This window comes from Pelophylax lessonae (genome assembly GCF_965119305.1).
Source record: "Pelophylax lessonae genome assembly, chromosome: 6".
Taxonomy (NCBI): Eukaryota; Metazoa; Chordata; class Amphibia; order Anura; family Ranidae; genus Pelophylax; species Pelophylax lessonae.
The window spans coordinates 108,543,561-108,564,450 of NC_138773.1; the positions used below are offsets into that span (position 1 = coordinate 108,543,561).

The following is a 20,890-nucleotide window of genomic DNA, read 5'->3' on the forward strand; positions in this document are numbered from 1 at the left end:
AGTTTTAATTTATAGCTTGGAGACTTACTGAGTCCTTGGCCCTCACTATTAATAGTAAGCACATACAGTGGTCCTACAAGTTCAATAGGGCTTCATTCACACTTGTGCAACTTGTCATGCACCTTTGGACATCAAATTCACAAGACAAGTCGTTCCCCATGTTTTCCAATAAAAAACATTTGTATATGTGCGACTTAAAGATGCAGCAACTTCAAAGTAGTTCATGCACTACTTTGATTTGACTTTCATGCAACTTGAGTGCCATAGACTTCAATGTTAACCCTCAAAAGTTGCACGAAAGTCATGCTGAAAATCAAACCTGAATGTTATACAATGCAACAGTTGTGCAACAGTTGTCCATTATCCTTGGTTAAAGCCAAAGTTGTATCCAAGTTGCACCCATTTAAAGTTGCACTCCAAAGTCGGCGCAACTTTTGGAGTCATACAAGTTTTTCTTTTTTTTAAAGCCCGTAGCGTGTGCAACACACTCAAAAGACTCCACCCGGTGCATAAAAAAGTGCACACACACAAAGTGAGAACACAAAAAAGCACAGGGTGTGCGACAACGTATGGTGTTCCCTCCGAAGAGGTAGGACCCGAAACCTCAATCCCCCGGGGCGCAAGACTCCTGACAGGGACATAAGGTACTCATGGTCTGTCTGGCCGAAACCAGACCGACCCCGTTCTTCAGGGGGACTGCCGAAACAGCCCCCACCGAGTACTAAGTAGGGCTCCCCCGAAGGGAGACCCCATGGGAGAGGGCGAACTAAGCCAAAAGGCCATATCCGCCCCCTCCCAAGACTTAAGGCTGGGCCCGAGGACCCACACACTCCAGTCTGTGCAAATAAAGAAAACAAAGGTGACAGTGCAGGTGACAAACTCCAAAGAAAAGGACGGACAAACAAAGAAGTGGGGAAAGGGGAGTGGGGAAAGTGCTTTGGTGCCATGTGAGGAACCAAGGCAGGCCTTCCAGCCGGAATAAAAAATTCCTCTGGTGCAAGCCAAAAGGCCTGTCCCAAGAGGCAGGTGCGAAAAAGGTGTGCATAGTGCAGTGACCAAGGTGCCAAAATAACTCAGGCGAGCTGCCCCTCACCAGTGAGAAATTAAGGCACCCCTGGGCTGCCACCCCAGGGGCACATACACTACGGGCTTTTTCTATCTCAGCCCCCGGCCAAACCGAGTGTAGCCTAACCCCACCAGCAGACATCAGAACCTGGACAGCTTAGAGAGAGCTTACCTACCACTGGGGACAGGCCTTTTACAAGGCCAGATCAAAACCCAGGAGGAGAAAGCCCTCCCCTCGCCATCCCGTTCCTCAGCCCATTACATCCAGGAGCAGTTCCACCGGCCCCCTGAACCGGCTTTCCTGCCCCCTTCAAACTGGTTAGGCTAGTTCAACCCATTCGAATCAGAAGGCGGCGGGCCCCACATGCTTTCCCAGATGACCTACTCCCCATACCTCAATACTCAGAGCGCTCCGGGTTTCGGTCATACTGGTACTAGCTAAGGCCCATACCAACTGATAAGAACAGATACTACACTTGATCTTAGCCAAAAGGCCGAGAAGCGATTTTGGAGTCATACAAGTGTAAATGGAGACCAAATCCTAATAAACATTAGGCCTTTCTTCTACTTGAAGCTTTGGTAGGTATGTGTTCAAGTGAGTTGTTTGCTACAGATAGGGAGATTCAACCTTTTAGATAGCAGGCGTTCGTTTGATAGCTCCTCTATCCCTGTCAGAATGCACTGATCAGCATTTCACTACTGACATTTTTTTAACATCAGTGCTTCTATGTTTCCAGCATAACCAGATCAGAGACAAACATCACCAAATTGGATTGGTATACTACTACAACCCCTAGAAGAAAATCTGAGTTATAGAGCTCATAGACTGCACTCCCTTTATGTGAGGTTTGCTGATAGGTTATATTAACAGTAATTTATATCAGTTGGAAAACATCATCACTCCCCCCCCCCCCCCCACTGTCTTTGTATCTATCTGTATCTGAAGTTTGTATAGAAATATTAATTAGACAGTTGATAGTCTAATAATTGGTCTACAGGCTATGGCATTCAGGGACCTACAATTTCTAAACAAAGGAAGGTCCACATGAAACTTGGGTCTATCTGCGAATGATGTAGTTAAAAAATTGTCACTGACTTGATGAATATAAGACATCACATTTCTTTTAAAACCATGTTTGTGAATTCTTTCAAAGCAAAGAAAAATAACTTTGCCCTTCAAGGGTTGTTTTATCTTGACTACCTGGGGAGCTGAAGGCCGTCAAAACCTCTCTGACTCCAAACCCATCTTGAATAAATGTTGATTGCTGAAGGGCATTTAGGTTAAACACATAATTACCTGACTTGTTCGCATCTCTTTCTCCTTTAGGATTGCGACATCCAAGTCCCTTTCTGATGACAGTTGCGAGAGAGACACGTCTTTAAAGAATGCGCCACTCATTTCTGCTTGAACCGTCTGAAACGCTCCAGAAGACATCAGCTAATTAGGAGAAAAACAGCAAGGTCGTATGAGCTGTTCTACTGTGACACGCCAAACACATTTCATTCTATTGTTCCTGAGAACAGTATGACTTTTTTAGGTTGACAACTGTGAGCTATTAACATGTACCAAAAAAAGAAAAATCTCAAATCGTGTGGATTTTACAGCTACCAAAAAGGGGTCTATATGAAACAATAACATTTTTAAAGTCAATTGCTATATAGTTGTACATATGCTTAACACTTTAGTATAGCTGGGAAAAAAAATCAATCTATATACGGGTGTATCTTAAAAAATTGGAATATAATCAAAAAGTTACATTTTTTTAGTAATTAAATTCAAAAAGTGAAACTCATATATTTTATATAGATTTGTTACACACAGAGTAATATCTTTCAAGAATTTCTTTCTTTTAGCTTTGATGATTATGGCTTACAGCTAGTGAAAACCCAAAATTCAGTATCTCAGTAAATTAGAATATTACATAAGAGCAATAAAGAAAAGGATTTTTAATACAGAAATGTTGGCTTACTCAAAAGTATGTCCATTTACAGTATAGTATGCAATCAATACTTGGTCAGGGCTCCTTATGCATGAATTACTGCATTAATGCGGCATGGCATGGAGGCGATTAGCCTGTGGCACTGCTGAGGTGTTATGGAAGCCCAGGTTTCTTTGATAGTGGCTTTCAGCTCATTTGCATTGTTTGGTCTGGTGTCTCTCATCTTCCTCTTGATAATACCCCACAGATTGTCTATGGGACTTAGGTCAGGCGTGTTTGATGGCCAATCAAGCACAGTGATGCAATGATCAATAAACCAGGTATTGGTACTTTTGGCAGTGTGGGCAGGTTCCAACCCTGCTGGAAAATGAAATCAGCATCTCCATAAAGCTGGTCAGCAGAGGGAAGCATGAAGTGCTCTAGAATTTCCTGGTAGAGGGTTGAGCTGACTTCGGACTTGACAAACACAGTGGACCAATACCAGCAGATAACATAACCAAAGAAGAGTCTGTTTTGTTTTGTTTAATCAGTGGGTTGAAAGACAAAAACAGACCCAATTCCCCATTCACACATTTTAATTGAATGGCAGAATCATCCCTGTTGTGTCTTTGTATTCTGACAGTGGGGAGATTTTGAAATGATGCAGGGAAAAGGTCCTTGTAAATTTCCAAAATCACAGCTGCACAGAAACTGCATGATGCCTCTTCCACCATGCAGTTTCATGCACCTGAAAATGCGCTGCGTTTTCAAATGCGTGGGTGTCCCATGGCACCCTTGCATGTCTGCAAAAGAGCAGCATATTTAAGTTGTGGGTGCTTGCTGGTGCTCACCCGTAACCACCTGCAACAGTGCAAACATAGATTCCCCCCTTCTCAATATAACTGAAATATGTGTCCAATTGTCCATCCTAATTAATAACCAAAAAGTCATACATGTTTCAGCTGCATCTCTAGGCCAAACAGCAACTTTAGATATGTGCAAGAGGAAAAAATTAGTTTAGTTTAGATTCGGTCTGTTACTAATTTCTTTTTGTTGATTTATTTCAGAATTTGTTTAGTGTACTTTTGCTTTCTTTATTTTGTTTCCTTTATTAATTTTCGAAATTATTCATATTATGTGTGAGGAATAGCTGTTAACCTCCCTGGCGGTATGATTGTTTCTGATTTTAGGTGCTGAAAGCGGTACCATTATTGTGCATGTAATTCTTAAGGACGAACAGCCCAAACCAACTATTTACATATGATTTTTTTTTTACTGTACATTCTTCTTTATAACATCTCGGGTATGATAAAGTTTGAAACACAAATTCATAAATTATAATATAATAAATAACTATAAATAGGTTAAAGTATATATACTGTATATATATATTCAGACCCCCTTAAATTTTTCACTCTTTGTTATATTGCAGCCATTTGCTAAAATCATTTAAGTTCATTCTTCTTCCTCATGAATGTACACATAGCACCCCATACTGACAGAAAAACACAGAATTGTTGACATTGTTGCAGATTTATTAAAAAAGAAAAACTGAAATATCACATGGTCCTAAGTATTCAGACCCTTTGCTGTGACACTCATATATTTAACTCAGGTGCTTTCCATCTCTTCTAATCATCCTTGAGATGGTTCTACACCTTCATTTGAGTCCAGCTGTGTTTGATTATACTGATTGGACTTGATTAGGAAAGCCACACACCTGTCTATATAAGACCTTCCAGATCACAATGCATGTCAGAGCAAATGAGAATCATGAGGTCAAAGGAACTGCCTGAAGAGCTCAGAGACAGAATTGTGGCAAGGCACAGATCTGGCCAAGGTTACAAAAAGATTTCTGCTGCACTTAAGGTTCCTAAGAGCACAGTGGCCTCCATAATCCTCAAATGGAAGACGTTTGGGACGACCAGAACCCTTCCTAGAGCTGGCCGTCCGGCCAAACTGAGCTATCGGGGGAGAAGAGCCTTGGTGAGAGAGGTAAAGAAGAACCCAAAGATCACTGTGGCTGAGCTCCAGAGATGCAGTCAGGAGATGGGAGAAAGTTGTAGAAAGTCAACCATCACTGCAGCCCTCCACCAGTCGGGGCTTTATGGCAGAGTGGCCCGACGGAAGCCTCTCCTCAGTATAAGACAAATGAAAGCCCGCATGGAGTTTTTCACGTCCGAAAAAAAAAATTCTATGAATTTATATTCAGAACAAATTGCACATGTCTAAGTTTTATATTAGAACAAATAAGCTACAGTTAAAGAGGTTGTAAACCGATAATTTTTTTTTTCTTTTCTTTACATCCTGAAAGATAAAGACATAATGAGCTAGTATGCATCGCATACTAGCTCATTATCAAATACTTACCTTAGAACGAGCCCTCGCCGCGCCGCTCTCTTACCTCTATGACGGGCGACATGTACAGTCGCCCGTCTTCCGGGATCGCCGCATCCGGCCATCTGATTGGCCGGACCCGCTGTGACGTCACTCCCGCGCACGCGCGCGGGAGCCGACGGTCACGGCACAGGGCTCTGAAGGAACGGCACGATCTGCCGTTCCTTCAGAGCGCATGCGCCAGTGACGTCACTGGCTGCATTAAATGTAAATATCTCCTAAACGGTACATGTTTAGGAGATATTTACAGTACCTATAGGTAAGCCTTAACATAGGCTTACCTATAGGTACAACTTCCTGAGGAGGGTTTACTTCCTCTTTAACTGTATTCATTAGTAGACAGTAGACAGGTAAAACTGGTGCACACAGAATGTGGTGCAGCTGTGCATAGTAACCAATCCGCTTCTAACTTCAACTAGTTCAATTAGGCTTTGACAAAAAAAACATAAAAGTGGAATGGTTACTGTGCACAGCTGTACCAGATTCTGTGTTCATCAGTTTTAGAAAAATTCCACCATATGTTGTATATTTATAATGGATTAACCAGAAAATTAACCGTTGAATCTTTTTGAGCAATTTGTCCTTTTGACATTTTCCCACATTCACGTGACATTTCATATTCATAAATGATTATTCCATATTCACCCAATTTTTAACAGAGTGAATGAGCACAAGGTGAACAAATGTCACATGCTGTTAAATGTCATATTTACAATAAGCACAATAAGCTTGTGAGGAAGATGCAGCGTGGGGTGGCGGGCAGTAAACACAGACAGTCCAAGTCAGACAAAAAAGTTTTATTGTAGAATTATATATATATATATATGAAAATAGTTTGGGAATGAAATTTAGTAATATAGTTAAAGTCAAGCCATCCTAACGCTTTTCACAAAAGACTAAACCATGAGCAATTACATCTTTGTAAGCTATATGGATTGGCAGCAACAAGGAAGGGGGCTGCAAGCTCATTGCGCCCTAGCCATAGGGATATTAACACGCATGCTTTGCATGATGGATTTGTTTTGCAATAGATGAAAACAAAAGTTCTGCACCTATAATAAAAGCACAGATTCTGCTCTCTATAAAAGCAATCGTTGCAATGTTTTACCATCTCAAAAATCATGAAGCTGCAACCGTGACAGTCATAGGTGTGTGCAGCTTATTGCATTTGGGTGTGCACCCCCCCAAGCTTCCACAGCTTTTGACTCCAAATTTTAAATACGTTTAACTTTAATTAAAGCACTAGCATGCCTCAGCGGATTGATATAGAAGAGACCAGGAGTTTAATTTAATTGTCGGGATCCACAGTGCGGTAGATCACTCCGCCTGCACCTGAAAGTGGTTAAATAGTTCCTTTTTCTGCCCCAAGTTCCTTAATTGAACAATGGGACCTGGGCAGATATTTTTCTAAATAGCTGCAGAGCGTGAGTTGAATTAGCAGGTCCTGGCAGAGCGATGTGCATGGGGTTAATTAGGGTGTGCCCAGGCACACCCAGTGCGCACGCCTATGCTGATGGTACAGAACTTTAGGCAATCTTTTGGATGCCATACCAGAACCAGATAAGATATGAAGTCATCAGCACTCTAGATAAATGTGTATCACAGATTTTTTGTGAAAACATTGTCACAGAAGTAAGAAAAATATTGATAGGGTCCCATGCGCAAAAAACAACCTACAGAGGGGAAAAAATTATTTGATCCCCTGCAGACTTAAAGTTTGCCCACTTACAAAGAAATGAAAGGTCTATAATTTTTATCATAGGTGTATTTTAAATGACAGAAGGGACATAATGTCAACCAAAAATCCAGAAAAAACACATGATACAAATGTTATAAATTAAGTTGCAGTTCAGTGAGTAAAATAAGAATTTGATCCCCAAGCAAAACATGACTTCGTACTTGGTGGAGAAACTTTTGTTGGCAAGCACAGAGGTTATAGTTAGTGACCAGGTTTGCACACATCTCAGGAGGGATTTTGGCCCACTCTTTTTTACAGATCTTCTCTAAATCCTTAAGGTTTCTTGGCTGTCGCTTGGCAACTTGAAGTTTCAGCTCCCTTCATAATTTTACTATAGGATTAAGGTCTGGAGACTGACTAAGCCACTCCATGACCTTAATGTGCTTGTCCTTGAGCCACCCCTTTGTTGCCTTGGCAGTATGATTTGGGTAATTTTCTTGCCGGAAGACCCATGCCTACAGTCAAGCACAGGAGTGGAAACATGATGCTTTTGGGCTTTTTCTCTGCTAAAGGTACAGGAATTTGCCATTGGACCAATGGCAGGAGGGGCCAATGGACAGAGCTATGTATTGTAAAATATTGGATGAAAACCTTCTTCCCTCAGCCAGAACACTGAATATGAGCCCTGGATGGGTCTTCTGGCATGACAAGTTTCAGCTCCCTCCATAAACTTTCTGTAGGATTAAGGTCTGGAGACTGGCTAAGCCACCCCATGACCTTAATGTGCTTCTTCTTGAGCCACTTCTTTGTTGCCTTGGCGGTATGTCACTGTCATGCCAGAAGACCCATCCACGGCTCCTATTCAGTGTTCTAGCTGAGGGAAGAAGGTTCTCATCCAAGATCTTACAATACATGGCTCCATCCATTGGCCCCTTAATGTGGCAAATTCCTGTACCTTTAGCAGAGAAAAAGCCTGTAGGGATGGGACTTCTGCATGAAAATAACCCAAAACATACTGCCAAGGCAACAAAGGAGTGGCTCAAGAAGAAGCACATTAAGGTCATAGAGTGGCCTAGTCAGTCTCCAGACTTTAATTCTATAGAAAATGTATGGAGGGAGCTGAAACTTTGAGTTGCCAAGCGATAGCCAAGAAATCTTAAAGCGGAGTTCCGGCCTCAAAATCGAAAAAATCGATTTTGGGCCATCCGCTTGCAGAGTGTCACCTGAAAAACAAATGGATAATTAAGATTTTTTTTTGTTTACTTACCTTGTTATAGAAGAAAATATACTCAACTTTCTTCCACGTCCTTCCTTTCTCCCGCGCCGTCACTTCCTCCTTGCATTGATTTCTGGGAGCTGAACGTCATCGCTCCCAGGAATCAATGCGCCTGCAGCGGCCCCCGCTCGTCACTTCCGGTGCGGGCGCGTGCATGCCCAGAAGCTGTGGAGGGATGACGCGCCCGCACCGGGGCCGGTGCAGGTGCATTCTGGTAGAAGAGGACACAGAAGAGGACGCGCTGGCTTTAGCTGCCCACATCCGAGATGGCAGCGCTGGAGAAGAAATTTTCAAGGTAAGTATTTCTTCTAAAAGGTAAGTGCGACCCGGGACAGTTCAGAGGCTATCCATTGTGGAATGTACTAGCCCTGATTATCCCAGGGGTATTTTTATCTAAATTTCACCCCCGAGGCCGGAACTCCGCTTTAAGGATTTAAAAAAGATCTGTAAAAAAGAGTGAACCAAAATCCCTCCTAAGATATGTGCAAACCTGGTAACCAACTACAAGAAACGTCTTACCTCTGTGCTTGTCAACAAGGGTTTTTCCACCAAGTACAAAGTCATGTTTTGCTTGGGGATCAAATATTTATTTTACTTACTAAACTGCAACTTAATTTATAACATTTGTATCATGTGTATTTTCTGGATTTTGGGTTAATATTCTGTCTCTATAATTTAAAATACACCTATGATAAGAATTATAGACTGTTCATTTCTTTGTAAGTGGGAAAACGTACAAAATCTGCAGAGTATTACATAATTATTTTCCCCACTGTACTATCTATCGCCTTGTAGAAGGGACCCAGTGAAGCCCTGAAATCTCAGTATTCCTCTGATTTATCTGATGGTGTTTACACAATAGATCTGTTCTGCACATTTATCTGGAGTGTTGGTGACTTTTTATCTTCTGCAAATAATAAGTCACCATTTTAAATAACAGGCTGAATGTTACATTAAGCACCTTTTGCTCGTGAAGAACAGATGTTACTAAATATCACAGAATTAATTTTTAACCTGGCAAATGTTTAGCGAATGTATAGTATATGTATGGCCCCTTTCACACTGGTGCATTTTTTGGCACGCTTTACCAGGGTGACAAAAGCACATGAAAACTATTTCCTAATAAATCCTATGTGTTTCACACTGTGCTTTGAAAAGTCCTGCATGCTGCAGTTTTTGAAAAGTGCACCACAAAAGGCATTTTCCATTGTATGTCAATGGGAACACATCAAGAAAGTGCCCTTAAGCTGCACAAAAGTGCTTCAGTGTAAAAGGGCTATGGCAAATTTTCCAGCCAATCTTTTTATTAAAAAAATATGTTGGAGTCTCCTCTCTTGCTACAGTTTCATTTTTTACAAAAAATGTGGAAAACCCCTCTGTAATTAAGACAGTGGGGAAGGGAAAAAAAAGGTGCAAAAAAAAAAATTGCATAGACACATTGGGGGGTTTATTTACTAAAGCTAGAGAGGGCAAAATAAGTCACAATTCTGCAGAGAATCCAATCAGCTTCCAGGTTTTATTGCTAAAGCTTAATTAAACAAGCTGAGGTTACAAGCCAATTGTGACAAATTTTGCCCTCTTTAGCTTTAGTAAATGAACCCCATTGCCACTAGATTGCGCTGACTATCATAGGGACAAAGTATGCTCCTCATCTCCATCTATTGGCCATCATTCAGTATTTTCCCAATTCACACATTCCATCTGCAAATAGTATAGCCCGGGATCATTACATTTTGCTCCATTTATGCAGAATACATTTACATGCACTTTTAATAGACAAACAGCAAAGCTAATGCTTTATAAGTACACCCCAAAGTGTTCCTTTTACCTATTTTTCTAATCCTCTGTTTGATTTGAGCCTGTCTAATCTACAATTGTTAGGTTACCTTGCTAAGTATGCTTTCTTGCTGTGCCGGTGAAATTCCTGGGGCCTGCTGGGAAAGTCCATTTTTCAGCGCTAGTAAAAGCTCCCGTGAGTTCATCTCATAAAATAGGTCTGCACTGACACCAGTCACCAGTTCTCCAAGCTGGCTTACGTTGAAATATGTTAAATTCTAAGAAATATAAGAAAGAAAAACTAGTTTGTTAGCATAACAACATGGAAGGACCTATTTATTGAAGGTGTTATTTCAGGGTTACCTTTTCAGATTGGAGAAACTTTTTGGTCAAGATCATGATCTGGCTCTTGGTCCACCCGGAGACTTGCTGTAGGGTTAGGATAGCACCCTGCACAGCTTCTGGTGACAGTGATTCCAGCTGGGATATGGTTAGGCTTACCACAGCATCCGAAAGAGATCCCAGACTGTCATTCAGGGTCTGATTTATGGTGGCAATATGCATGAGCCTAGCTTTCAGCTGCAAAGGGCAGACAGTTCTTTTTATTTCAAACATTAACTTTATTACCAAAAGTACACTAAACATTCCATTGTAATAGTTCTAAACAAAACCTTTTTTGGAGGAGTAATAGATGGTAAATTGCCAACTTGTATATTATTATATATTTATATATTTAATCTTTTATATTTATGCAAGATCGTTGTATTTTTTTTTTTTTCAGGGTTTAGATTATTTCTGTATGTTACAATTACACCATCTGAACGCTTGTTCCTACCTACAGTAAGCATCTTCTTACCCTTTCCCAGTGCAGAAAATTGAGACTCTTAAGCGGTATTAAACCCATAAGCAAACATTTATTATATTGCAGCTTACCAGTTCTTAGATGTGGTGATGCCATTTGTTTTCCTTTTTTAAGTTTTCTTTCCTTTATTTATTTACCTGCCCAATGAGCCAGTAAGTCTGTTGAGAGACTTACTTTCTCAAGCTTTCCTACAGATGTAGTGGTTAGAAGTTTGAGGCAAACCATTTAACATAGTTACATAGTTAGTAGTCTGGTTGAAAAAAAAGTCCATCTAGTTCAACCAATAGAAGGAAAAAAAGATATATATATACATATATACACACACACACACACGTATATACTGTATATATATATATATATATATATACATACACACACACACACACATATACATATACATACATATCCTATACCTGCAGTTGATCCAGAGGAAGGCAAAAAAAACCCCAACATAGCATCATCAAATTTGCTCCAGCAGAGGGGGGGGGGGGGAGTCCTTCCTAATCCCCCGAGAGGCAATTGGATATTCCCTGGATCAACTTTACCTATAAATATTAGTATCCAGTTATATTATGTGTATCTAGGAAAGAATCCTACTAAAAGGGATGCTTACAATGGTTAGGCTTCACTTTTTTTATGTGAAACCTTTATCACAAAAGCACTATTGCTGTAGCTGTAGCTTATAAAGTGTAAAGTGCTAGAGTTTGGCTTCAATTTGTTAGTTTATATAAAATTGCTAGTGAATCTAACACCCCCCAAGTCTGACAATGCTGCTGTCCAAAAGTGTCTCTGTTGCTCCTTCATCCAGAGGGGGGGGGGGGGGGGACACAAAAATACAGAAGGTGTTCTACTGGCCAGATCCCCAGGTTAAAACAGAGGGGGAAAAAAACTAAAAAAGAAAACGAATGCAGCCACAACATCTAAAGACTGGTATGATGCAATATATTACATTTTTAGTTTTGATTTTAATAACGCTTTAAAGCTGAACTCCAGTTACAGCTACATACACAATTAAATACAAATGGGTTTGCCGTTCTAGCTGCCAAAGGGTTGGGATTTTGTATGGCCTGGTGTAGCTCTGCATAGAAACCAATCAGCTTCCAGGTTTTATTGTCAAAGCTTAATTGAGCATACTACAGCTAGAAGCGAATTGGCTAGCATGCAATGCTGTTCCAGATTCTAATTGTTCAAGTTTTAGTAAATCTTCTCCGCAGTTATTTCCTAATTCGGTTTCAAAGGTGTCTCTTGGCCTCTGTTTACTCATTGAGTGATGAAGTAACATTATCATTTCTGTCCAATGGACAAGGAGGTGACCCAGAAAGCAATAAATCTGAACTAGAAAACAACAGAGTGATCTTCATAACTGTGCAGTGTGGCAGAGGTGTGTGCATCATAAGACTGACTCGCTACAGGTTCCTCTAAGATTCAGAAAAAAATATATTGTTTTATTAACAATAAGTCCAGTTTTACATTAAAGAGTAAATCATGGTAGGCAGAAATTAAATCTAAGCAGAATAACTAAAACAATAAAATGAACAAGTTTTTTGGGTTTAAAAAGATTATATGGACATTCAAGAATTTACATCTTCCCAACGAGCAGTTCATGAGCTTTAAAATAAGTGCGCACTGACCACTGTAACTGTAGGAACTGTGGAGCAACTCATCCGCAGAAGCACTGAAGTCATTCAAGCCATTCTCTCAGCAACTCAGCTACTCCTGCGCCCCCTCCCAGTGTTCCTGCTCTGTGTTTAGAATATAAATGATAAAGGCTGGAAGGCTACTGAGTCACTGCTGCAAGGGGGAGCAGGAGAAGTTGAGCTTTCACAGTACCTAAAGCTACTAAAGTCAGTAAGGGCTGCACTTGCACTGCAAAGTTAAATAATCCTTTATGCCTAGGGGACCAATAAAATCAGGTTTACTTACCAGATGCTCTGCTCCTAAAGGCTTCTCCGTGCTGCTAGACCGGTCTCTCCAGCCTCCTCTCCCTTACGCATCGGCAGTCTAATGTCCTCTGACATCATCAAGACTGATGCAGAGCCCATAACCTAGCATTGGACGTGAGGATACTGAGGAACAGTCTGCTTTCAAAGTAGAGGCGAACGCTGTTTCCCAGGGGAGTGAAGGATCAGGCAAGTAGAAGTGCTTTTTCATCCCCTAGACTAAACAAGTAGTTATCCCTTGGAGTGGAGCGGTAAATGTTCCCAGAGTTAAGCTTTAAAGGTAATATACTCCTTGTTAGGAATATCGAACTACCTGAATACACATAGGCTAGCTACCTTACTCACAAGTAGGAGAATACTGTAGATTTAATAAGTTACATTAGGCTACCTTCTGTATGTCAGCACGGAAGCCCCTCAGCTGGTTGCACTTGATCATCTGATGCAGTAAGGCTTTTGCGACCAATGAATCAATATCTTGGATATCATCATAGAAGCAAACCAGCAAACCCAGCCTGTAATCAACAGTGGGAAAGCAACTGTTATTATCCATATACAAAAGTAATCTAAAAATCATTAGGAAATCTATGGTAACAGCATACACATTCATTGTATAACATCGGCACTGTAATAGCAATACAAACATCATTATTGAAAATCCAAAATATGTGTACTTGAAAAATCTCCTTTCATGTTGTGAGTGCTGCTTGTCTGTGGGCCATCTCTTTCCACAATATCCTGAATTCCCTGCATGCTTTGCAGATTCCCCCCTGCTGTTTACTTTCAATTTATAAGGACTACATATCCCATGGTACCTTGCTCCCTGAAAACAGTGATTCCTGTACTGACTCAGCCTCCTGAAACTCCTCCTATCAGTGCCTTTGTAGTTCAGAAGGCAGGCTCTGTGAATTCTGTTCAATTCGATTGAAGCCAGTCATTAGACCGGCTTCTGTCAAACAGGCTGCTGTACACACAGGCCAAATTCAACAGAAATCGGCCGATACCGGCCAATGTTCCTTCCATGTGCACCAGCTTTAGGTTTACAAACTTCAAGACTGTTCAGATAAACAGGCGTAGGCTAGAAATAATTTAAATACAATGTGGAAATGAATGTATGATATTACATTTTGACCATAGATAGGCTTTAAAGTGGTTGTAAACTTCAGACATGAAATATGAACAAAGCCTATTCCTCTATAGTGTTTACTTGTCTCAATTAAGAGCACTTAGGGGTTGATTTACTAAAGTCAAATAGAGTGTACACTTTGCAAAGAGCAGTTGCTCCAGAGCCTATTAAATGAGCAGAAACTCTGCCGACTTCCATCATCGAATCATGTGCAAGCTAAAATGCATTTTGTTTTCCTTGCATATGCTTGGGTATTCTTTGCAAAGTGAAGCTTTACCTAATTTACTAAGCTCTGTAGCAACTGCACTTGCAGAGTGCACAGTCTATTTGCCTTTAGTTTACAGTGATGCGAATTGGATGTGGGTTTCCCACATCCAATTCGCATGACAGGAGAGTTTGACTGGTTCGGTTCACACATCTCCGGGGCGGCCGCGGTCCGCAGTGGAAAAGGGTCCTGTGCGTCTTCTGGTCCGATTCAGGTACGAATTTAGGTAAAAAATCAGACCTGATTCACACCTGAAATGGAGAACAGGGACACACCAGACCCCCTGCTGTGATCTGTGACCGCAGCTAGTGTGAACCCGGCCTTAGTAAATCCACCCCAAGTGTAATTTCTGTATGCTGCTTTGTTCTTCTGCTATCGGCGTGAATCACTTCTGACAAGTTTTCCTGACACCAAGAGAAAAATAGTGACAGAAAGGGATCTCCAGCTGGTTGACAGCCTCAGCTCTGTTTCTGTGTGCTGTGTACAGGGGGCGGGGGGGTGTCCCTTTCCTCCAATCAGCTCTCAGAGCTCTCCTCACTGAGCACCGCAGAGTGTAAAATCAGCTCCCGACACTTTTTTCTGAATGTTTAGACAAGCTTTATAAATTGTGCACTTCACTTTTAGAGAGGTAAAGAAGAAAATGCTGCCGATAAATAGGTACAACTTATGTAGGAGGATTTGATTCATCTCTGTGTTCTACCTGAGGCCAGTCACCTCACTGGGTATAGGTAAGGGTTTACAAACACTTAAACAACGTCAAAGATAACAAAGTAAATAACCTCACCTGTTGTGAATACAGTATATTTCAAAGATAAAGTGTCTGGAACTCAGCCAGTGCCACATTACGCAATATGAGTGTAAATGAATCGCTATTAGCTTGTAATTTCAAGTAATTAAAGCAGTATTGAACCCCAAAATCAAAATGTATTATATTAAAGCTTTTAATTGCAAATCATTAGATGTGGTGTCGTTTTTTTTTTTTTTGGGCTTTTTTCTGTCTTTTTTCATCTGGTGATCTGGCACACCTCCTATGTTAGAGTGCCCTCACTATGGATGAATGAGCACAGGGGGCACTTTTGGGATGCCATTAAAGTTCATGTGTGTAAAGGCAGGCATCCCAATACTTTTGGTAATATAGTGTACATTCTCTGTAGAACAGGGTACATACCCAAGAGCACAAAAAAGCACAAACTTTTAGTAAAAGCAGCTTATTTAAAATAGCCCTTAGTGTTTGCTATAAATATATATTTTCTCTGTAGAATATTAAACATTTTCATTGAACCCCCTGCATGCTGCTATACACCCTTTCTAGTAAACTAGGCATAAAAACAGAGATTTCTAGTTTACATGCATTGCAATAGGGCCTCTTGCATACTGCTCTCTGAAAATGCTTAGTTTTCAGGCATATATTTTTTTTGACTGATCAAAATGCAGCCCATTGTTTCCAATGTGCCTGTACACACAGGTGCATAAACATGTATTGCATACTGATCAGTAAAAAAAAAAAAATAGAAAGTGAGTCAGTATTTTTGCTTGTATACTCGCAATTACTCATGAATACGCACAAATACGTGCAAATGCCACGCTTCCTTCCTAGGTGTGCATACTCACAAATATGCAGAAGTGATATACAACCCATCCTTGGATTTTTTCTGCCAGGAATGTCTGATACATCAGTACAGTGTGCAAGAGGTGACTGTAGCAGTTCGGTATTGCATTGGTTACCAAAGGCTGGGCATCTACAGGTTCCAATGATGGAAATACAGCACTGCACGGCATGCAGGAGATGAAATGAGAACTAGAAGACTCGTAACTAGGTACTCCAGTTTGCTAACATTACAATATGTGCAAAAACTTTTTAGAGTTCCTCTTTTATTCACATCCCATTTTTCTTTCCATTATCTGCTATGAGTTTCTAATAGACTTATTCAACTTTTTTTTTTTTTCAGAAAAAGAAGAAAGCATATCCATTTTTTTTTAAGTTGTTAAAGGCTGAATAGAGTTGTTAGAGGTTTTGTATGAGTTGTGTGGAAGCCCCTGGTCACATTTTGTACTAGTTCTTTGAGTGTATGATCCAGAACTGAATATGTTCTATTTTTGGATGTTCATGTTTTTTCATGTTCATGATTTTTCATATTCATGTTTTACAGTGCAATCTATTTTCTCAAAGCAAAGTTATAGCCAGAGCTTTGTAAAAAAAAGAAAAAAGACATTTGTTTGAAACAATCTATCTTATGAAGCTTATACTGTAATTTATTTTTTTTTTAAGTACTAGTTTATTAGATTTACAGTGCATCCAGAAAATATTCAAAGTGCTTAACTTGTTCCACATTTTATTATGCTACGGCCTTATTCCAAAATAGAATAAATTCATTATGTTTCTCAAAATTCTACAAACAATACCCCATAATGACAACATGAAAAGTTTGTTTGAAATCTTTGAAAATGTATTTAAAAAAAAAAAAAGGAAAAAAAAAAACACATGTACATACTGTAGGTATTTACAGCCTTTGCCATGACACTCAAAATTGAGCTCAGGTGCATCCTGTTTCCACTGATCATCCTTGAGATGTTTCTACAGCTTGATTTGACTCCAACTGTGGTAAATTCAGTTTACTGGACATGATTTGGAAAGGCACACACCTGTCTATATAAGGTCCCACAGTTAATAGCCCATGTCGGAAAACAAACCAAACCATGAAGTCCAAGGAATTGTCTATAGACTTCCGAGACAGGATTGTATCAAGGCACAGATCTGGGGAAGGGTACGCCGCCCCCCCCCCCCATCCATGCGTCCGGCCCCCTAATCTGCATGCAGGGTGCCGGACGCATGGAGCTTAATGGGGAATTTTTTTTTTAACAGAGGCTCTAATAGGGCGATGCAAAGGGTGGAGCCGGGGCACAGAGCAGTGCGTCCCGACTCCACCCATTGTGTGACAATAGCGAATGAAAATTCGCTATTGCCACACCGATCCTCCTCCTGGCCAATCAGGAAGCGCGTCTGATACGCACTTCCTGATTGGCCGCAAGGCAAACCCCTTGCCATTGGCCGAGGAGGAGGCAGGACCGGAAGTACTCGAGACGCGCCGGGGGACAGAGTGAGGAAAAGCCGCCGCCGCCGGGACTGAAGAGGAAGCCGCCGCCAGGTAAGTGCATTGGTCTCGGGGGGCGGGGGGAAGCCTACACTGCATTGAGAGAGGCACGCTGTGGCGCTCTGCAATTATTGGGGACAATGCTGTGGGCACTCTGCAATAATTGGGGACAATGCTGTGGCGCTCTGCAATGATTCGGGACAATGCTGTGGCGCTCTGCAATGATTGGGGACAATGCTGTGGCGCTCTGCAATGATTGGGGACAATGCTGTGGCGCTCTGCAATAATTGGGGACAATGCTGTGGCGCTCTGCAATGATTGGGGACAATGCTGTGGTGCTCTGCATGGATTGGGGACAATGCTGTGGTGCTCTGCAAGGATTGGGGACAATGCTGTGGCGCTCTGCAATAATTGGTGACAATGCTGTGGCGCTCTGCAATGATTGGGGACGATGCTGTGGCGCTCTGCAATGATTGGGGACAATGCTGTGGCGCTCTGCAATGATTGGGGACAATGCTGTGGGCACGTTGCAATAATTGGGGACAATGCTGTGGCGCTCTGCAATGATTGAGGACAATGCTGTGGCGCTCTGCAATGATTGGGGACAATGATGTGGCGCTCTGCAATAATTAGGGACAATGCTGTGGCGCTCTGCAATGATTGGGGACAATGCTGTGGCGCTCTGCAATAATTGGGGACAATGCTGTGGGCACTCTGCAATAATTGGGGACAATGCTGTGGCGCTCTGCAATGATTGGGGACAATGCTGTGGCGCTCTGCAATGATTGGGGACAATGCTGTGGCACTTTGCACTGATTGGGGGGCACGCTGTGGTGCTCTGCATTGACTGGGGGGCACGCTGTGGCACTCTGCATTGATTGGGGGGCACGCTGTGGCATTCTGCATTGATTGGGGGGCAATGCTGTGGCACTCTGCATTGATTGGGGGGCATGCTGTGGCACTCTGCATTGATTGGGGGGCAATGCTGTGGCACTCTGCATTGATTGGGGGGCACGCTGTGGCATTCTGCATTGATTGGGGGGCAATGCTGTGGCACTCTGCATTGATTGGGGGGCATGCTGTGGCACTCTGCATTGATTGGGGGCAATGCTGTGGCACTCTGCATTGATTGGGGGCAATGCTGTGGCATTCTGCATTGATGGGGGCATGCTTTGGCGCTCTGCATTGATTGGGGGCATGCTGGTCACTCATTTTTCTGTTTGCCCCCCCCCCCCAAAAAAAATTTTGAGCACCAGCCGCCACTGCTCCTCAGTAAAAGGCACATGACAGCCCGCCTGGAGTTTTGCAAAAGGAACCTAAAGGACTCCCAGACCACGAGAAACAAAATTCTCTGGTCTGATGAAACAAGATTGAACTCTTTGGCCTGAATGGCAAGCGTCGTGTCTGGAGGAAACCAGGCACTGCTCATCGTCTGGGCAATACCATCCCTACAGTAAAGCATAATTGTGGCATTATCATGCTGTGGGGATGTTCTTCAGTGGCAGGAACTTGGAGACTAGTCAGGATCGAAGGAAAGATGAATGCAGCAATATACAGAGACATCCTTGAGGAAAAACTGCTCCAGAGCAGTCTGGACCTCAGAATGGGATGAAGGTTCATCTTCCAACAGGACAATGACCCTAAGCACACAGCCAAGATAACAAAGGAGTGGCTACCGGACAACTCTGTGAATGTCCTTGAGTGGCCCAGCTAGAGCCCAGACTTGAACCTGATTGAACATCTCTGGTGAGATCTGAAAATAGATGTGCACCAACGCTCCCCATCCAACCTGATGGGGCTTGAGAGGTCCTCCTAAGAAGAATGGGAGAAACTGCCCAAAAATAGGTGTGCCAAGCTTGTGGCATCATACTCTAAAAGACTTGAGGCTGTAATTGAAGCTAAAGGTTTAATTTCAAAGATTTCAAACAAACTTCTTTTACGTTGTCATTATGGGGTATTGTTTGTAGAATTTTGAGGTTAATAATGAGTTTAATCCAATTTGGAATAAGACTGTAACCTAACAAAATGTTAAAAAAGTTAAGCACTGTGAATACTTTCTAGATGCACTGTAAGTTGAAGCCTAGTCCTTCCTCTCAGTTGTTGGTAGCGCTAATAAGTATAATCTTTTTCTGACTGTCTTCCAAAGTATCAGTACTTGGTGCAGAAAGCACTGTAAAATGAACATATGAGGTTAATATGTACTTGTTTGAATCAAATAATTTGGCTATTTGTTCCAAGCTTCAACAGCAATACATTTTTTCCTTGCTCAAGCATTAAAATTATTGGTCCTTCTATGACCTGTCACCCATCATGTTCTGTTCTCAAAAGATTGGAGGCCTGCAGATAGTAACTGCTGACTGTCAAAGTCATGGTTCCTTAATCCTGTTTGAACACAGTCTGAAAGAACATGAAATACACAGATTTTTTTTTTTTACCTGTATATAGTGGAGATGTTCCTCATATCAAACCCTGATGAGTTTATAAGTTCCAGAAATGCTTTGGCAAGATCTTGTGTGATATCATACACTGTATCCAGCTGCTTTGTGGCATTGTCATAGCTAATAAACATGCGGATCTGGGAACAGAGTTGAGTGTGACACTAATTAGTTCCAGGACAAGTCTAAGCATATGGAATGTTTCACAATCTTAGAAAATGTTCTCATTTTAGACATAATTTAAGATGCATAACTTGCTGACTGCACATTAATGATTTTAAGGAACAGCTGTGTTTGTGGCCTGCATAAGTTATGAAAAACATGAAAAAAAAATGGTTGGTGGTCTACATCCATCCATCCATCCATCCATCCATCCATCCATCCATCCATCCATCCATCCATCCATCCATCCATCCATCCATCTATCTATCTATCTATCTATCTATCTATCTATCTATCTATCTATCTATCTATCTATCTATCTATCTATCTATCTATCTATCTGAAATGCATTAAAGAAGGAAAATGACTATTCTTAAAGAACTTAAATTCTTTGGCAGGTCGAACAGTGCACATATACTATGTATTCCAACTGTGCACTGTGTTTCTCATCTGGAGTCCAACTTTGAAGTGTCATTAAACCCAAATCATTATAAACTGTCAGTACATGTTATATTACATTGCATTCATACTCACTTTGGCATCTGAGCATTCCTTTTCCATAGATTGCAAAAAAACTGGTTGATCCTGCTGTTCCCGGTTCCTTGCCTGTCTGTGCAGCCTGAGATTGTTTAAACCAGCTATTGCCAAATCTACTGAGCATGTTCCAGTTTCAGTTCCCTTCTAAGCTGTTCATTCCTCCTTTTTTTTCTTTGTGCAGCCCACATGACTATAAAGTCACACATACAGGGCCGGCGCTAGCAATAGGCAGGTTAGGCAACTGCCTAGAGCGCCAGGGTAGGGGGGGGCGGCAAAATATTTTTATTTTGGATTCCAGCAGTGGCGTGGCATGGTGTGGCGGGATGTAGTGTTGGGGGCGGTCACATGGGACTATGGCCGTGT

At 41.6% G+C, this 20,890-nt stretch overlaps 1 protein-coding gene across 1 annotated transcript in view; it reads right to left on the reverse strand.

The window, feature by feature from the left end:
- Positions 1–20,890, reverse strand: part of OTOA (otoancorin) — a 189,430-nt gene that overhangs the window by 98,070 nt on the left and 70,470 nt on the right. Inside the window, exons 11-15 of the mRNA XM_082261710.1 lie at positions 19,829–19,968; positions 13,302–13,425; positions 10,475–10,690; positions 10,222–10,389; positions 2,363–2,503 (exon numbers count right to left, since the gene is read on the reverse strand). Coding sequence (XP_082117836.1) covers positions 2,363–2,503; positions 10,222–10,389; positions 10,475–10,690; positions 13,302–13,425; positions 19,829–19,968 — 789 coding nt within the window. The remainder of the gene's footprint in view (positions 1–2,362; positions 2,504–10,221; positions 10,390–10,474; positions 10,691–13,301; positions 13,426–19,828; positions 19,969–20,890) is intronic.